Genomic DNA, 15,547 nt, shown 5'->3' on the forward strand with positions numbered 1-15,547 from the left:
TCAGTCTCGAGATTTAAGGATAGACTGGTCCATGTTTTCAGGACACTTTGGCCCGTAAATTGAGGAGACACCAACTCGAGTTTGGAAGAGAGGAACAAACTGAAATTCAAAGCAGAATCTCTCAGTCTGAGGCTGCAAACTCAAGGCTGGAAGATTGTTGTTAGTGGCATGCTGTTAGAGAAAAAACCTGTGCAGTGGCTCAAGAATCAAGTATTTAGCAGAGGTTACCTGTGAGAGATCAAGGGCTGAAGTGTCAGACCTGTGGCTCAAATTTCTGAGTAGTGAAGTATGAACAGAGGAGGCTAGAAACGCACTGTACAGTGGCTTGAAGTTCAAGACTGAAGTTCAAAGCTGAAGCAGATAGTAGCCCACATTTCTAGATGCTAGCACATGTTTCTAAATTAGAGATGAGTGCTTAAATATATTATTTAATGCTGTAATCACTTTCTGAGATTAGCAATAAAATCCTCCTTATGACAGGTTTTCCCCTTGTGGGTTTTTCTAGGGTCAAAGTTGACCAAAAATGAGTGTCTAAATTTTTGTGAATGATTGTCTATTTTCCTTCAGCTGAAAAGTGAAAAGAAGTAGAAGTAGTCTGTAATGTTTCTTTTAAATTTGCATTGAAGTTTATATATCAGCCATGAATATGTTGGGTTTGTTGAAATTTGGGCAGCTATGGGATGAATTTCCCCAAGGAGAAATTGTCTTGCCTGTAAGAGAATGCAATTGGATAAAAGAAGTATTATTATTTAATGTGACACAAACTTGGGCAAGCAATCATTAAGGAAAATACATTTAAATATTATGGTGAGCAAAAAAAATTGAATTTAATCATTTTCCCTCCAAGTCATAAGTCGGCCTCATCATGTTGGCCTGCCCCAATGGTCGTGATTTCTCGCCCCAAGGAACAACTATAAATTGGGCACCCATCCGCCCATCTGGATCAGTTTAATTTGGACTTCTGTAGCTCGCATACCTCTGTGGTTTGCTTATCTAATTGTAGCTCGCTATTCATCTCTGTGGCTCGTATACCTCTTTGTGGTTCGCTTATCTAACTGTGGCTCGCTATTTCAGTGGCATGGTATTTGTCTCTATGGCTCACATCTATTCCTGTGAATTGCATAATATATATTTGTTGCTCGTATAAAGTCTCTGTGCCTTGCGTTGTTTATCTATAGCTCGTATTCCATCACAGTGACTCACTCATGTTATTTGAGGCTTGCGTTATTTTATGTGGCTCGCAATTATATCTTTTGTGGCTCGTTATATTCATTGTGGCTCACATACTTCTGTGGATCGTATTTAATTATCTGTGGCTCACTATATTCATTATGGCTCACATACTTCTGTGGATCGTATCTAATTCTCTGTTGACTAGTTTTCTGTTTTCTCACTAATTCTCTATGGCTTGAATACTTTGCAAAGGCTTGTATACTATTCTTTGTGGCTCGTATTTAATTGAGGTATGGGCTAATCTTCAATAACCATGACAACAATGACTTGGCAGTGCTAATATATGGCAGCGTATTTGACATAGTAATGTATCACTGTGATTCTTGTTTAGTCGTGACAATAACCTTTGTTTAGTGACTTTTGTTACTATGACGTGTGCCTATGATAGTGGAGAATGATAGTATGATGGCAGTGTTGTTGCCGCCTTGCACACACACCTAAGTTAGTGAGAAAAGCTCTTAACCCCACAAGGTGTGGTTGGTGGCAAAATCAAGCGATGGGGCTGTCACCTATTTCCAGCTCTCTCCGATTAAGCTCTCTCCTAGGTAAGCTAAGGGGGGTGGTCTCTAAATGAAAAGCTAAGTGAAAAATGATGTGAGGTTTCTAGGAGATGTTAAGATTGGATTAATTTAAGATTATGAGCAAGTTCCACAAGTATGATAAGCAATACAAGACATGAAACAAAGGATGTTCTCAATAATCATCAACACATAAATTAAAGATAAGCATGTAAACTAGTGCCTTCAATATTGCTTCAAAGTAAATAACACTTGCTTTAAAAATGAAATGTTTCAAAATGAATCACCAAGTAACCCCGCAAATCAAATGAATGTTAGAAAATATGATATCAATAAAATTGCTCTTAAAGAAATGTTTTTTCAAAGTCAAAATATAACCATTCATGATTCTAAAGCATGTAAAGTAGCAATGTAAAATAACTTGCGATATGAAATAAAATAAATCTTTACTTGCACAAAAGGATATTACACTTGCTCAATGAGATACTTCAATAAAATGATCAATTCAATGAATGTTCGTCATTAAAGCATATAAATAAATTGCAAGTAAAATACTTTGAAAGTAAAGTGAGTTAAGATGAGATGCACTTAACTAAGGTTAGATGCAATTTTCTTGATCAATTTGAGACTAAATGCTGCCTATTCTAAGTGAGAGATCTTCTTTTTGAACTCTTTCCAAAGGGTAAAAATTGGGGTGGCTGCAAGGAAGAGGGGCTGAGAAAACGTAGGTGTCGTTAACGATACCCTTCCCCTTAGCCTTACGAGCCAATGTGTGCCTTCATTCCTACAAGGGGACAAACCACCTTCATAACTGCAGGGCCACACACCTTTTGTAATGTTCAAAATTGAATTTTACAACTAATAACAAACACATGAACTAGGCTACAACAAATGGAATCACAATAATGCATGCACCATCAAAAACATCAAGAATCTCGGCAAATAAGCTGAGCCTTTGTATTAAATTATGAGCTGTAAGGAGTACATATAGCGAGGAACAAGTGAACCCGGGCTTGCATAAGAAAGCTGGAGCAACCTAGGTGGAAGAGATGACCCCCAAGAGTTAGGAAACTTCGATCCAATATCCTTCTGCGCAAACCGAGAAATTGGCAATTGTTGCTGCACTAGAAACGCTGAGAATGACCCTTTGTGGTTCCCGGAATCGCATGCAAATGCAGCTATAGCTTCTCCCAAAAGTACTCGACCAAACCTAGAAAGGAATCTGCGCCAAACCAACCACCCGAAAAACCCACACAATGGTGCAATCACCTGCTGAATAATAAAACGTACTGCTGAACAAAAAGGGGATTTCTGGCTTGAACACTGCCCGGAAAATTCTGCGAATTTAACCTCGGACTCCTCTCAACAAACCCACAAAAACGCAGAAAGAGTTTTGGCTAATTCCGACCTTCCAGAATTGACCTCTTTTGACACTATGCCCTTCTGAACCGAGACTGCATCCCCCAGTGATGTAAGCTGCTGAAATCCTCCTTATTTCTCCTCAATATGCAATAAGAATGATAAATGAAATTTTCCCAGATGTAGGGGAGAGGTTTCACATCAAGTCCCAACACAAGATAGTTGAACCCAACTCCACAAAAACGCTCTCCAGTGACTGCCCTGTGCAGGCCCTAGGAAGATAAATTCATTCCCCTCAATAATAGTCACGTCTAGCTCCAAAACCTACCACAAAGGCTAGACTCCCCCTCAAGCAACTCCACTAGTTTTCTCTCGGCAAAACACCCTCGGAAGTTAGCTGAAATGAGTGGTATGATTTCTCTATTGTGTCCTCCCTAGAGTACGAATTGGCTGAAGGAATCCGCTGAAATGTGCTACACTATTTCACAAACCCTCTCACCAAAGTAGCAATAGTTTGCCTCCCTAGGGTGGCACTCGAAGTCCAGCGAAAGAAGGGTAGGTTCTCCTCTTGGAGAACTCCGTGCTAAGCAGCACTTGTGACCCAGCTAATCAGCTTGAGCAACAAAGGAAATAAATGAGTGAACAAAAGACCCCAATAGCTTCTATGCTCCTATTTATAATTTTGCTCTTGCTTCCTCATGTGGGTCCCTCCATCCAATATTTCGACCTCCTTCCCTTAGCAATTCGATTTTCTCTCCAAGTGGTGCGTATTTCTTGTAGGTGTGGCCCCCACATTCCACTAGCAAATTAATTTTCTATTTCTCCTAAGTCCCATATGCCAAAAATGTCTCCAATGCTCAATTTACAAAATTGTGCTATGCTTAGCACCTCCCCAATAAACTCCATTCACTCCCTCAGATGAAAAATCAAAATTGGGGACATTACAATCCTCCCCACCAAAAATTGTTTGTCCTCAAGCAATGCTTGAACAAGTGCCCTTTCTGACTGAGGATCCCCACTGTCACTCCAAACTTCACTAGGGTCCCAAGTGTGCCATTGGATCGTCCATGATCTATGTACTTTCCTATACTAAAGGAGTCCCTGGATACCAGGATCCCAAGCCAACCTGATCAGCGTGAAGCAACCCTTGCTCCACTCACTATCCTGCCAGATGACGTTACCCTCTGTCTACCGCCAATAAGTAGAGCATCTCGTCAATGTAAAACTTTGTCCAAATCCTCATGAAGCTGCCCTATCGAATAGTCCACCTCATGCACTCTGATTGTGGGCCCCTAAAGATACAATTCAATCCCAATGTGAATGAAGTCTCTCCTGCATGAGCTCCTCTTGAAATCCTCATGCTGGCCAACCTGCCATGCTGATGAAGTCCCCCATGCCATCAATGAATCACTGAAACCCGATGGAAAATCTGGATGACCCTCCCCTGTAGAAACCAACTCACTGCTATGGGTAGCTGAACCGTTAAGTACTGTGACGGTAGGGTCCCATGCCCAACGCAACAAAAAACTATCCCACTGACCCCGCGACACCTTGGTCATCATTAACTGTCTAGCATGCTCATAGCAAAGCCTCCTCTTGCTTAGCTCTCAACCACAATCTATGCGATGATCGAGGTTAAGCCCAACTTGCCAAAGCAACTCAATAGTGCCAGCGCCTATCACTCCATGGCTGGTCCCAATCTTGAGCAATAATCTGCCTCGCCCTATGGTGAGGGCTTCGGTGATTCCCCATGTGTCTGCCTGTGAATGAATCAGTTCACCTGTTATCTTGACCATGCTCACTGAGGAGTGGAGTATCCCACCAATCCACTGGATCCTTGGAAACCATAACCATATTGGAGGTCCACAACCCCCAATCCTCTCTGCCTGCCGCTGTGATATGTTGCTAGCTGTTGGGACCCCTTTGTCCCAGCTCCTGATGATGTGCCCGGGTAGTGTCGAAAGCCTAGGCATCATCCTGCCAACAAGGACTACCATCCCTCGCACCTCATGCTCACCTAATGCCTCGAGTTGTCTAGCTGGAAAAGCACCATACAACTCCCTCTCGGTCAACTCCCCAAGTGTGAGCCCAGGGGTGGAACATATGCTACCTCGACAATCAACCACGCCATCCCCGAGCTTGTATTCGTCAACTCGTGCACCTACCAAGTGTCTCGACTGGAGAGTCTCATCCTAGCCCATGACACGCGGTGTCTCATCCAACTGCCTAGGGTGAGCCTCCCATGCCTGCTGCCTAAATGGAGAGTGTCAAGGGGCAAAAACCAAACACTCTGCGACTGTAAGCAACACCGGAGGATGATGGGTGGGTATGTCCCAAAGGGTATGATCAAGAGTCTATCGAAATGCTCAAGAGTAATCCTACAGACGACCCTCTCTCCACCTCGGATCTGCTGATAACCCCCTCGAAGTCCTTCCTCCAGTAAACACAGTGTCGCCAGATGCTCAACAATGTCCTCATTGATCCTAGGTGAGCTGCATCCAATGGTACACCTAATGCCCCTGTCTATAAGTCTCATTGGAGGCAATGCTCCAAGATTCCACTGCGCCGGATCATGCATCACTGCATACCACCAAATATCACCGCACTCCTCGACATGCCCCTGTATGCCGCAACCAATCCCGTTACACTATTGAAACGTTGGGGACATTACACCTTTACCTTACTTTGTACTAGTTGGAAGAATTCTCTAAGAAAATCTTTGCCCTATGATATCTATCAACCAATCTTATGTTTGGAGGTTAATTGAGTTAGAAATGCAATCTATACTAATATGCCTATATGGAATGCATGTAATTTCTCCCAAAGAAATATTAGTTTGCAAGTGCTTCAAAATAAGGAAAGAGTGCTTGTCATAAATTGCAACTATAACTTCAATTGGAGAAATAAATGGGGATTAGCTTGGTTGTAGGTAAAGTTGCTTAAAACTTGTTCAAGTAATGATGATACAATGCTTCAATATTCAAGATGACAATGTAGCATAGCAATGAGGCATGTACTTCAAATGATCATGAAACAAGTTGCCAAGCTAAATGGAAAGAAATCAATAAACTAAATTTAAAGCTTGCTAGAAATGTAAAATGCTTGCATGTAAAGAGTAAATTGCTTAAAGTAAAGTGTTGACTTGTAGCTCAAAGCAACATGAAATAGATTGATGCAAGTCTCAAATAAAATTGTAGCAAACCTTAATTTAGAAAATGAAATGTGATAGTGCGGTTGTGTTAATTCCCAATTAGAGCATGCATGTAAGTTAAAAGAAAACTAAGAGGATAAAAATGCAAAGAGTCAATCCACCCACATATTTCTCTCCCTAAATGGAGAGAGAGGATGCCATGGGTAAAACCCACGCTCCCACAAGAAAAATAGATCTTTTATTAGCTTGTTACAATGAGAATAAGGCCCCTTAGTGGGTTGCCCAAAAGATGGAAGGGAAAGATACAAAATATGAATTTATATGAACCAAGATCTCCTGCCAAGAAGTGGCAACCACAATGGCCAATGAACAACTCTTGAAATCTGAAAATTACAAGTGTCCAAAAGGCCCACGACCAAGCTAATTTGCTGCTGTCCAAGATTGCCCACGACCTTCCCAAAGTTGATGCTCAAGTGTTCTTGGGGTCCTACAACAAATAGTTAGAGTTTCAAACTTTAGCTTCCGCAATCTTGTCAACACAAAGGGTGAACATAGTCCATAAATAAATCTGGATTTTCTTTGCAAAACCAACACTCAAACTTCGTGGAAAGGAGAGGGAAATGCTAGCAAATATAATCTTCAAATATTCAACAAAATTTAGACTAAGGAATTGGAGCAAAACTCCTTTCCTTGCCTAATTTTCAACATGCTCTTCAATAGTAAAATGAAATCGTTATTAGCATAAGAAATTGGGACAAATGATTTTAAATGAAAATGGATTTTGAAACACAAGCTAAAGGCCAAGGATTTCTGCAAACACAAAATCGTAAGATAAGGCCTTGGGAGATGACAAATGCGGGTTCTTCAATGAGCTTGCTCAAGAGTGGGATGATTCCTCCAAGAATTTCCCTCATGCTTGCGGCTTGATTCAAGATATGTCTTTACACAACTTCAAATACACATTAGATCCACATGGGTTAAAAGGAATACAATGATAAAAAGATCTTAGAGATTTATTGGAAAATCAACTAAAACTTTCTCTATCTAGAACAACTCTCAAAACCAAATGCTAATGTGAGATAGCTATACATTAACAAATCTCTAAATGCAATGTGGAAATTATGGACATAATAACATAAGTAGAAACATGAAGCACAATAATCAAGAATTAAGATATTATCATGCTCAAGAAGAACAACACCTCATAAGTGAACCCCAAAGTCTTTCATTGCAATTGAAAGTAAGTGTACACAAGAGCAGAGCTTCCCCAAGCACAATAGCTCGTTTTCAATGATACATAGTGAGAGCTCAAGGCTCTATTATATAGAGAAATGGGAGCAAATCCCAATGTAACACCCAAGTGACAAATGGACATGGAGAAGATCCCAAGAGAGGAATTCGAATTCCAAGTGTGGATTAGAGATGCCAAGTGTGAAGCCTTCACCAAATCGAATTCCATGGGTGGTCATCAAGATATCTTCAAGCAAATCGAATTATCCATGTGGAGGCTCAAGCAAAGCCAAGTGTGCAATGAGAGGGAGTTAACTCCCAACACCCAAGCCAAGAGATGCCACCTCGAGTTGATGTCCCTAATGTGCCAAGCGTAGATCTCCTCAAGGAATGCGTAGGTCCTCCTTGCCAACTCGTTGATCCATGTGAATGTGGCAAGTGTAGAGGAGTAGGAACCAATGTGGAGACAAACTCCCAAGAAAATCTCTATCAATATCCTCCAAATATTCTCACATGTGCATTGACTCCTTAAAAATTTCGATTTTCCAAGTTAACAACTGCTTCATTAATTACCAAGAATTCAATTTCCTCTTGTGGCCCATGTATTTATGATGCAAGATGCCAAATCATCTCCCACTTGTCCTTTGACTCATTCCTTCGACTTGAGATAATTTCGAAGTCATTTCCATGTCATTTTGTCAAATGGAGTTATTTATTTTTCTCCATTTAATTTATTTCTGGTTTAAGTTATTGCCAGATTTCCCACTAAACTTAGGAAAAGTGGATTTTGAGGGTCTAGAACTTATTTTTACCTCCTCAAGGTGTGTCATAGTAGAAAGTTGAGAGTGGGAGGTGTAATTTTGAGCACACATACCCCATACAACTTCTCTAGACATCACTTGTTACATTTTACATTTAGATTTTATTCAAATTTTTGCCATGCGGGAAATTGAAAAAAATAAAAAAATGACCCCTAAACCTAATCAAATTCCATGAAATTTTACGAGTGATCTAGTATGATAATATACAATGACTCTAGACACTAAGACTCACCCAAGGCCTTACCATCAAGCCGCACTCCGGCTTTAGGGTTATGCTTGGAAGAAAAAACTCAATTAATTATTAGGTCCCCATAAGGACCTAATAATTAACCAACTGTAAAAAACCTCCCAAATTAAAGTCGCTTGATGACAAGGTCCAAAGTTACCTAGGCCTATTACATGACTTAACTCATCGTACTAGCATCACTTCCCCGTAGGGCTTGTGGAATCTGAGTACAGTACAATAGAAGAAGATGAAAATAAAAAGTAGAGTTGAAAAACACTGATGATATAGTGAACTCTGCTGGTGCAAGAAGCCTCTGATACATCCTTGGTCATGGAGTCTTCAAAAATTTTGGGTACATTTCAGTGGTCAACATGCAGTAACCTATATGACTTGGAGACTATAACAATGACTTTGATGTGTGAATATGGCAGTAACATTTTTGCATATAGTGACCTTGATGAATGATAGTGGCAATGATCTTTGATATGACAACGACAACAATAATCTAGATGACAATGATAAGAGTATGTCTACAGTACTCTTGACAACAATAATATTAGTGACTGTTCTAATGGAAATGACCTTGATGTATATGGCAAAGACACTCTTATGTATGACTTGTCACTATGATTATAATATGACAGTGATGTATGACTTGCTTCTATGACAATAATGTGTGAAAATTGTGACAATGCCTCTATGACAAATGTGACATTGTTGATAGGAGGGCTTGTGAATACTTGTTGCTATCTTATGAGGATTTGGAATAATCCGGGATTGGCCCTAGGTGGCCTAATGTGATGTAAGACTTATGTCTCATGTTATTTGAACATTGTATCTCAGCTAAACATTAGATGAATATCTAAGAAGAAGAATTTGGTTGAGTTTTCCCCCTTGTGGGGTTTTGCCCTAGTCTCTGACTTAAATCACAGTGTCTCTATTGTGTGTGCTTTTCTTCTGTTGTTCCTTACTGTTCCGCTGCATTGTTGATGTTATTGTTCTCTTTACATAATTGCTAATGATGATATGATGTTATGGGGTGTATGTAATGTGTAAATGACGAAAAAGTTTAAAATTGCAACTATTTACAACATAGAACAATCTAGCCCCAAAATGAACAAGGTTGTGGGCATGAAACCATATTCAAAGAAATTGAAACTGGGGATGGCTACAAGAACCTTATTTTTCTACAATTATTTTGAAGGGTTTGACCAGTATTGACTAGCTGATATTTTGACCAAGTTTGACTGGTATCTTTGACCTAGATTTTGGCACAAATTCCTAGAATAATTTTGAATTGTAATTATTGCTGAAGAGCAATTTCTCCTAAGGAGAAAATTTTGATGGGTTTTTCCCTAGGGTTTTTTCAAGGTAAATTTGTTGATCATAATGTTATCATTGTATTATTGTTGAGATTTTCTATGTATAATTGCTTAATGATACATGGACATAAGTTAACTTGATCAAACAATCATTAGAAAGTAATTATCAAATTTGAAGATCAGTTTCATTAAGAAAATTCTACACTTCAAAAAGAAGGTTTGCACCTCAAGGGATTTGATCCCTCTTGGTGCATGATAAATCCGGAGTTAGATGGATTTAGGCTGGTTCCAACTGAGGGCAACAATGCCATATTTTTAGATTATCATTATTATGTATATGTTTGAGATAAACTTTATACTTTGAAATTTACATTATGTTTTCTTTTCCTGAAATGACCATATAATTATGTTCTTTAATTTAATCTATGTTGCTTTCTTTGAATGGTTTGTACATCTATGTTTGGATGTTTTGAGTGGTTTGTTGTCTCTATGTTTGGATGATTTGAGTGGTTTTTGTTTTTATGTGTTTGGATTTGGATGGTAATGTTTGTGATTGTTACAGTTTGTGTTATATTTCTATATGTGTATGTAATTGTCTATTAGTAATTAGTTGGTGATGAAGAAGGAAGACAATCTTGTCAATAGCTTGCAGGAGGATTGATATTGCACATCTATTTCATTTAATTTTAGGTGTCACAGTTTTTGACAACTAATTAATTCTTAAAAATGTCCCTCAAGGTAGTATTAAATATATCTTGAAGAGTAGTTTTAATTTTTGTGTTACTCAATCTGTTGAGATGATAGATATTGTAAATAAATTTAATTATTAAAAATGATGAAATAAAAATTTTGAATGCAAAGTGACAATGTAATAATAGTTGGCAAAAAATTTGAATAATAAGAATGTAGTCAACTACGAATAGTCTTCATTGTGATCATTCTCAACCTAAGTCACAGGACACGTCCTCTAGGGTCCCGTGTCCCGTATTTTACGTACTGGACACGAAAACGGCCCTAATACGTGTCGAATACGGTTTTTATCGTGTCCTGTAAAATGGAATACGTATTTGCCGGTTTTCGTCGTGTCCTGAATTTGGAAAACGCGTATTTCGTTGGCAGAAAATGTTCCCTGCATAAGCTGCAATTTTTTTTGAAAGAAACAAATAATTTTTGAGTGGGGTAGCTTAATTATCAAGTCTAGGCCCTAGTATTGATATGCTATTCATGGTAATGTTAAATTCTTAAAGTAAAAGTGACATTCTCCTTAATCTTCATTTTCATCCTTTTACTTAAATTTTTAACATTACCATGAAATGACTCAGGATGTTTGAGAGTGGTTCCGGCTTCATTGGATTTCATATGGAGAAAGTAGAATTTTAGATTTCATTCAAAATGCAACAGACTTATCAGTTTTTCAGGATTTCAGGATTGGGAGATTGCAATGTTTCCAGGTGACACCACCTGCCCGGGCTACCCCTGCCACTAGTAGAGGACATGGTCTACCTCCTATAGCTCCTACTTCTAGTTCTTCAGCTTCTAGAGCATAGCAAACTCCACTGCCAACTCCACCAGCACCAGCATCTACATCTAGAGGGAAAGGGAAAGCTGTGGCATTTTCTCGCAAGAGGGGCAGAGGAAATCAATAGGATTAGACTTTAGTTATTTTCTTATGTGCTTGTAAGTTGTACATGAACAATGAACATTAAATATTCAAGAATCAAGACCAAGCATATCACATTCTAATTTCTAAATAGTAAATTTTGATTCCATTTATTTTTTTAGAGTGAACTATGAACTTTGAGAAGTAATTATATTTTAATTTGATTAGATAAGCTGCAACTTGCAATTTAATATGGATAAAAAACTATATTTCGGTATATATATATATATATATATATATATATATATATATTTTATTAAATATATATAAAACGTGTCCCCCGTGTCCTGTTTCCAGGTCGCTGCGTTTCGTATTGAATACTCGTATTTACGTGTCCTCCGTGTCTCGTGTCCTCGTGTCATGTGACTTAGTTCTCAACTATTTTCTTCTATTATTCTTATTGTCACCCCTGTTAGTTTTTTCATATTTTCATATCGATTATATGAAGTGTAGTTCAAATTGTAAACCATTCAAATCTTTAACTATGTCAAAGTGTAGTTCAAATTATATGCTCTTTAATTATGTCAAATCCAACCTGGCCCTCCATGGAGCAGAGTTTGATTAGTTGTTAAGATTCTCCTCAATCTTGAAGTATGAGGTAGACATTTGGACCAAATCAAATAGACTTCAGTAGCAACTAAGAGCTCTTCAAAGGGGTGATTGCTCTTGTCTCCTTGGGTTTGTCTTCACCTCAGCTCTGATACCATGTTAATTTTTTAATGTTCTATGCTGTAACAATCACTTAACAAATTCTTCTTTCGGTAGCAATCACTTTTTCCAATTTATTTCAATCACCCAATAACTGTAAACAATTGTAGATAGAACAGTGAACAATATGCACAATAGAAGCCAACCAAGATCAATAGAGACTCAAAGATTTTTGGTCAAAGACCAGGGAAAAACCCTACAAGGGGGAAAACCCAACCAGGTTCTTCTATTAGATGTTCATCAAATGTTCAGCAGAGATACATAGTCCAAGTACATCCAACAATTAGTCAAAGGTCAAAGCCTTGACTTATCTAGTCAACCAATCCAATATCCAATCAAAGATGAGGCAAAAGTCAAATCTGGTCAAATGACAATTCTGCAATTTTCCAGCCCTTTCAAAGTCAAAGTCAACAGAGTCAATGCAGCCCTAACCAGTCAAGATGAATGGTCAAATCAGCTCCAAAAAGTTCGGCCAACCAGTCAATGAATGTGGCCTCTTTTGCTCAGTCAAACTCGGTCAAAGAGTCCAAAAATTCTGCCCACAAGTTCTGGTCAAAGTCAGAGTTTGACCTGTGGAAACCCTAGCCTCAGATCTGTGGTCAGTGTTGGTCAAAGTGCCCAGAAAAATTTGGTCTTCCTCTCTCTGAATTCGTCCTTCCAAACAGATCCAAAACCAAGTCAAACCATCCAAAGTGAACACTGGTCATAGATGCCAAAACAGAAAAGTCAGCGCTGTCACAGAAATATCCTCTCTCCTTTGCACGTGTGAACTCAGAGTCCAGACCCTTTAATTTCAGTCCAGATCGAACCAATGAAGAAGAAATGCTGTGTGATGTGATGCCTCCAAGTGATGCAAAGTGAAGTGTATTTATATGTGGTCTAAGTGGACGAATTTCCTCTTCTAGGCTGACTTGTGGTTTTGAAGGTAACTTGGACCTACATTAAAAATAATATTTTCCCATGTGCAAATTTAATTTTTCCAAGTGCCAGTGGGGTTTCCTTAGGGGTTGTTGGGCTTCTCCAAGGAGGGTTTTGCTCCCTCAACTGCCAATTTTCAACAACAGGGACTTGTTTAGTAGATGAAAGTTAATTTTTATGGTCAAGTCATTAGAAAGGTATAAGATGGGACTATGCTAGTTTTGCAGAGACACATGAATAACTCAAGAGAACTGTGTAGTAATGTCCAAGTTTTGAGGTCTTCTATTTTTATTTGGTGTCCCATAAGAGAAAATTCCCAGAGGTTTCATTTGGAAAGAAGGATATGATTGTCGTAAATAAATATTATGTGATTTTTGGAACTAGCAAATGGATATAATCAATGGAACATACATTATGGTTATTATAAAGAGCGAGGCATATGGCAATAAAGATTAAAAGAAAATTTGCAGAGTTCTCTTCTATTCCTTAACTGCTTATCTTCCACTATTTCCACCTATGTGATTAATTGTAAGGATTCTGTGTTTATCTGTTTTTCATTTTGAACCCTGGAATTTTTGGAATATGCACCTTCTTAGGTCGCAAAACATAGAGCTTTGCATAATTTGTGAGATTAAACAATATTTCTGCAGATGAACTCAGAGCAGAGAGAAAGAAAGAACTGAAGAAGAACAATGCAACCAAAATCAAATCTTTAATTGACGAGGTAAGATTTGCTTATGCATATCCAATTCATAGACTATTTATAAATATTGATTAAAGAATCGAGCATTTTAACTGTAATTTTAGAGTAATTCAACCTTTTGATTTATCTTTTCTTTAAAAGAGATTGGATAGATTGTTTTTCATCTAGGAAATTGTTTGTCACCCGCAGAATCTTGATTATCTATTTTCTCCCTCCCTGCAAATAAATATATTGGTTGTACTTTATTAGTCTAAAGTATACAGTGAATTGCTTTCTTTCAACTAGTAATCTTTTGTGGAGGTATTATTAGAAACTCCCAATATAATGCCACAAACATCCAAATTCAAAAAAGTGTTTCCTTCCTTCCTTACTGACTTTGGTGAATCACTCCAAGTTTTTGAGAATCATGACTAGCAATGAGCCATGATGAGGGGGAAATAACAGGGTGCACTAAAATGTAATGTCAAAAATCCTATGCTTCAAACACTTGTTCAATTGAAAAATACAACAATTAGGCATGCATTGTTCTTCATATGTGCTTTTCATCTATTGTCAGATGTTCTAGACTCGTGATTGGTTGTTCAAAATCACAAGATATAGTGCAAATAATCACTTTGATAAAAGATAATTAAGAATCACTTGGAGCTAAATTACAAATCAGAGTGGGTATATAAATATCCCACTCAAAGGGTAGTGCACTTTCCCCGATAAGGGTTATTATTCTACGTGTACAAGGGGTTGGCCTTAGCCAAACCTGGAAATATAATAATGATTACAATATAAGGTCAGCCAAAGCAGGAAGTGAGGCTCACACTGTTTTCAATATTTGCTAAAGCCAAATATTGAATATTTCTTAGCCAAGGCAGGAAGTGAAGCTTACACTCTCTTCAATACTGGTAAAGCCAAATATTGAATATTTCTTTAGAATACAAATAGTATACGTAGTGGTGTTACATGAGATTTGTGCTCACACCTTAGGGACATGTCTCGAACAGGGATGATGTATTGATGATGCGGGGTGCATCTTGAGTACATCAAGGCCATACATGATTTGGCAGTGTATGCCCGAGATGTAGGGCATAAGTCCTCATCCCTGTTCCTCCTGTCTGGGACACATGTACATATCCTCCGGAATGAGGGATTCTACATTTCCTGAAGTGTTGGTCTGTGCTCTGCAAGAAAAAAAGAAGATAAACCTTTAATCAATCCCACCCTTTCCCAGTGGGTCTAATTAGTAATTACCCTCTGCTTTTTATTGAAACCTACGCACACCATAAATAAAATCATTTTCACCATTTGCTATTCATTGTTAGTTGGTGTGGGGTATCCCTGTGATGTTGGCCATTACTTGGAGCGAAGAATCACATTTGCAATAGATTTTCTGAGTGTCTCCCTTGGATGTGACATTTGTGATGCATTGGTATTGGACCACATCAAGCAGAAGGGCTAATTTGTGATTTTAACATTTATTACTTTATTTTTCTATAAGATCAATAATTGCTGGTCGAAATCAATGTTGTTGGAACTGGGATTGACACTAAACATGTTGACCCGAAAAACCATAACTGATCTGGTGAACTTCAAAAAACAGGACCCAGGAATAAAACCAGAAACAAAACTAGTGCACTGGCTAATTCATGATTTTGACAATTCGTACTTTATTTTTCTAACTATTGGTTGAAATTAATGTTGTTAGAA

At 38.3% G+C, this 15,547-nt stretch overlaps 1 protein-coding gene across 1 annotated transcript in view; it reads left to right on the forward strand.

Moving 5' to 3' along the window:
• Positions 1 to 15,547, forward strand: part of LOC149158927 (Chaperone DnaJ-domain superfamily protein) — a 228,331-nt gene that overhangs the window by 113,078 nt on the left and 99,706 nt on the right. Inside the window, exon 5 of the mRNA XM_089436371.1 lies at positions 13,797 to 13,870. Coding sequence (XP_089292497.1) covers positions 13,797 to 13,870 — 74 coding nt within the window. The remainder of the gene's footprint in view (positions 1 to 13,796; positions 13,871 to 15,547) is intronic.

Source organism: Pinus tabuliformis, chromosome 5_2 (assembly GCF_031772625.1).
Source record: "Pinus tabuliformis cultivar Carrire ecotype Pingquan chromosome 5_2, CPIR1, whole genome shotgun sequence".
NCBI classification, from domain to species: domain Eukaryota; kingdom Viridiplantae; phylum Streptophyta; class Pinopsida; order Pinales; family Pinaceae; genus Pinus; species Pinus tabuliformis.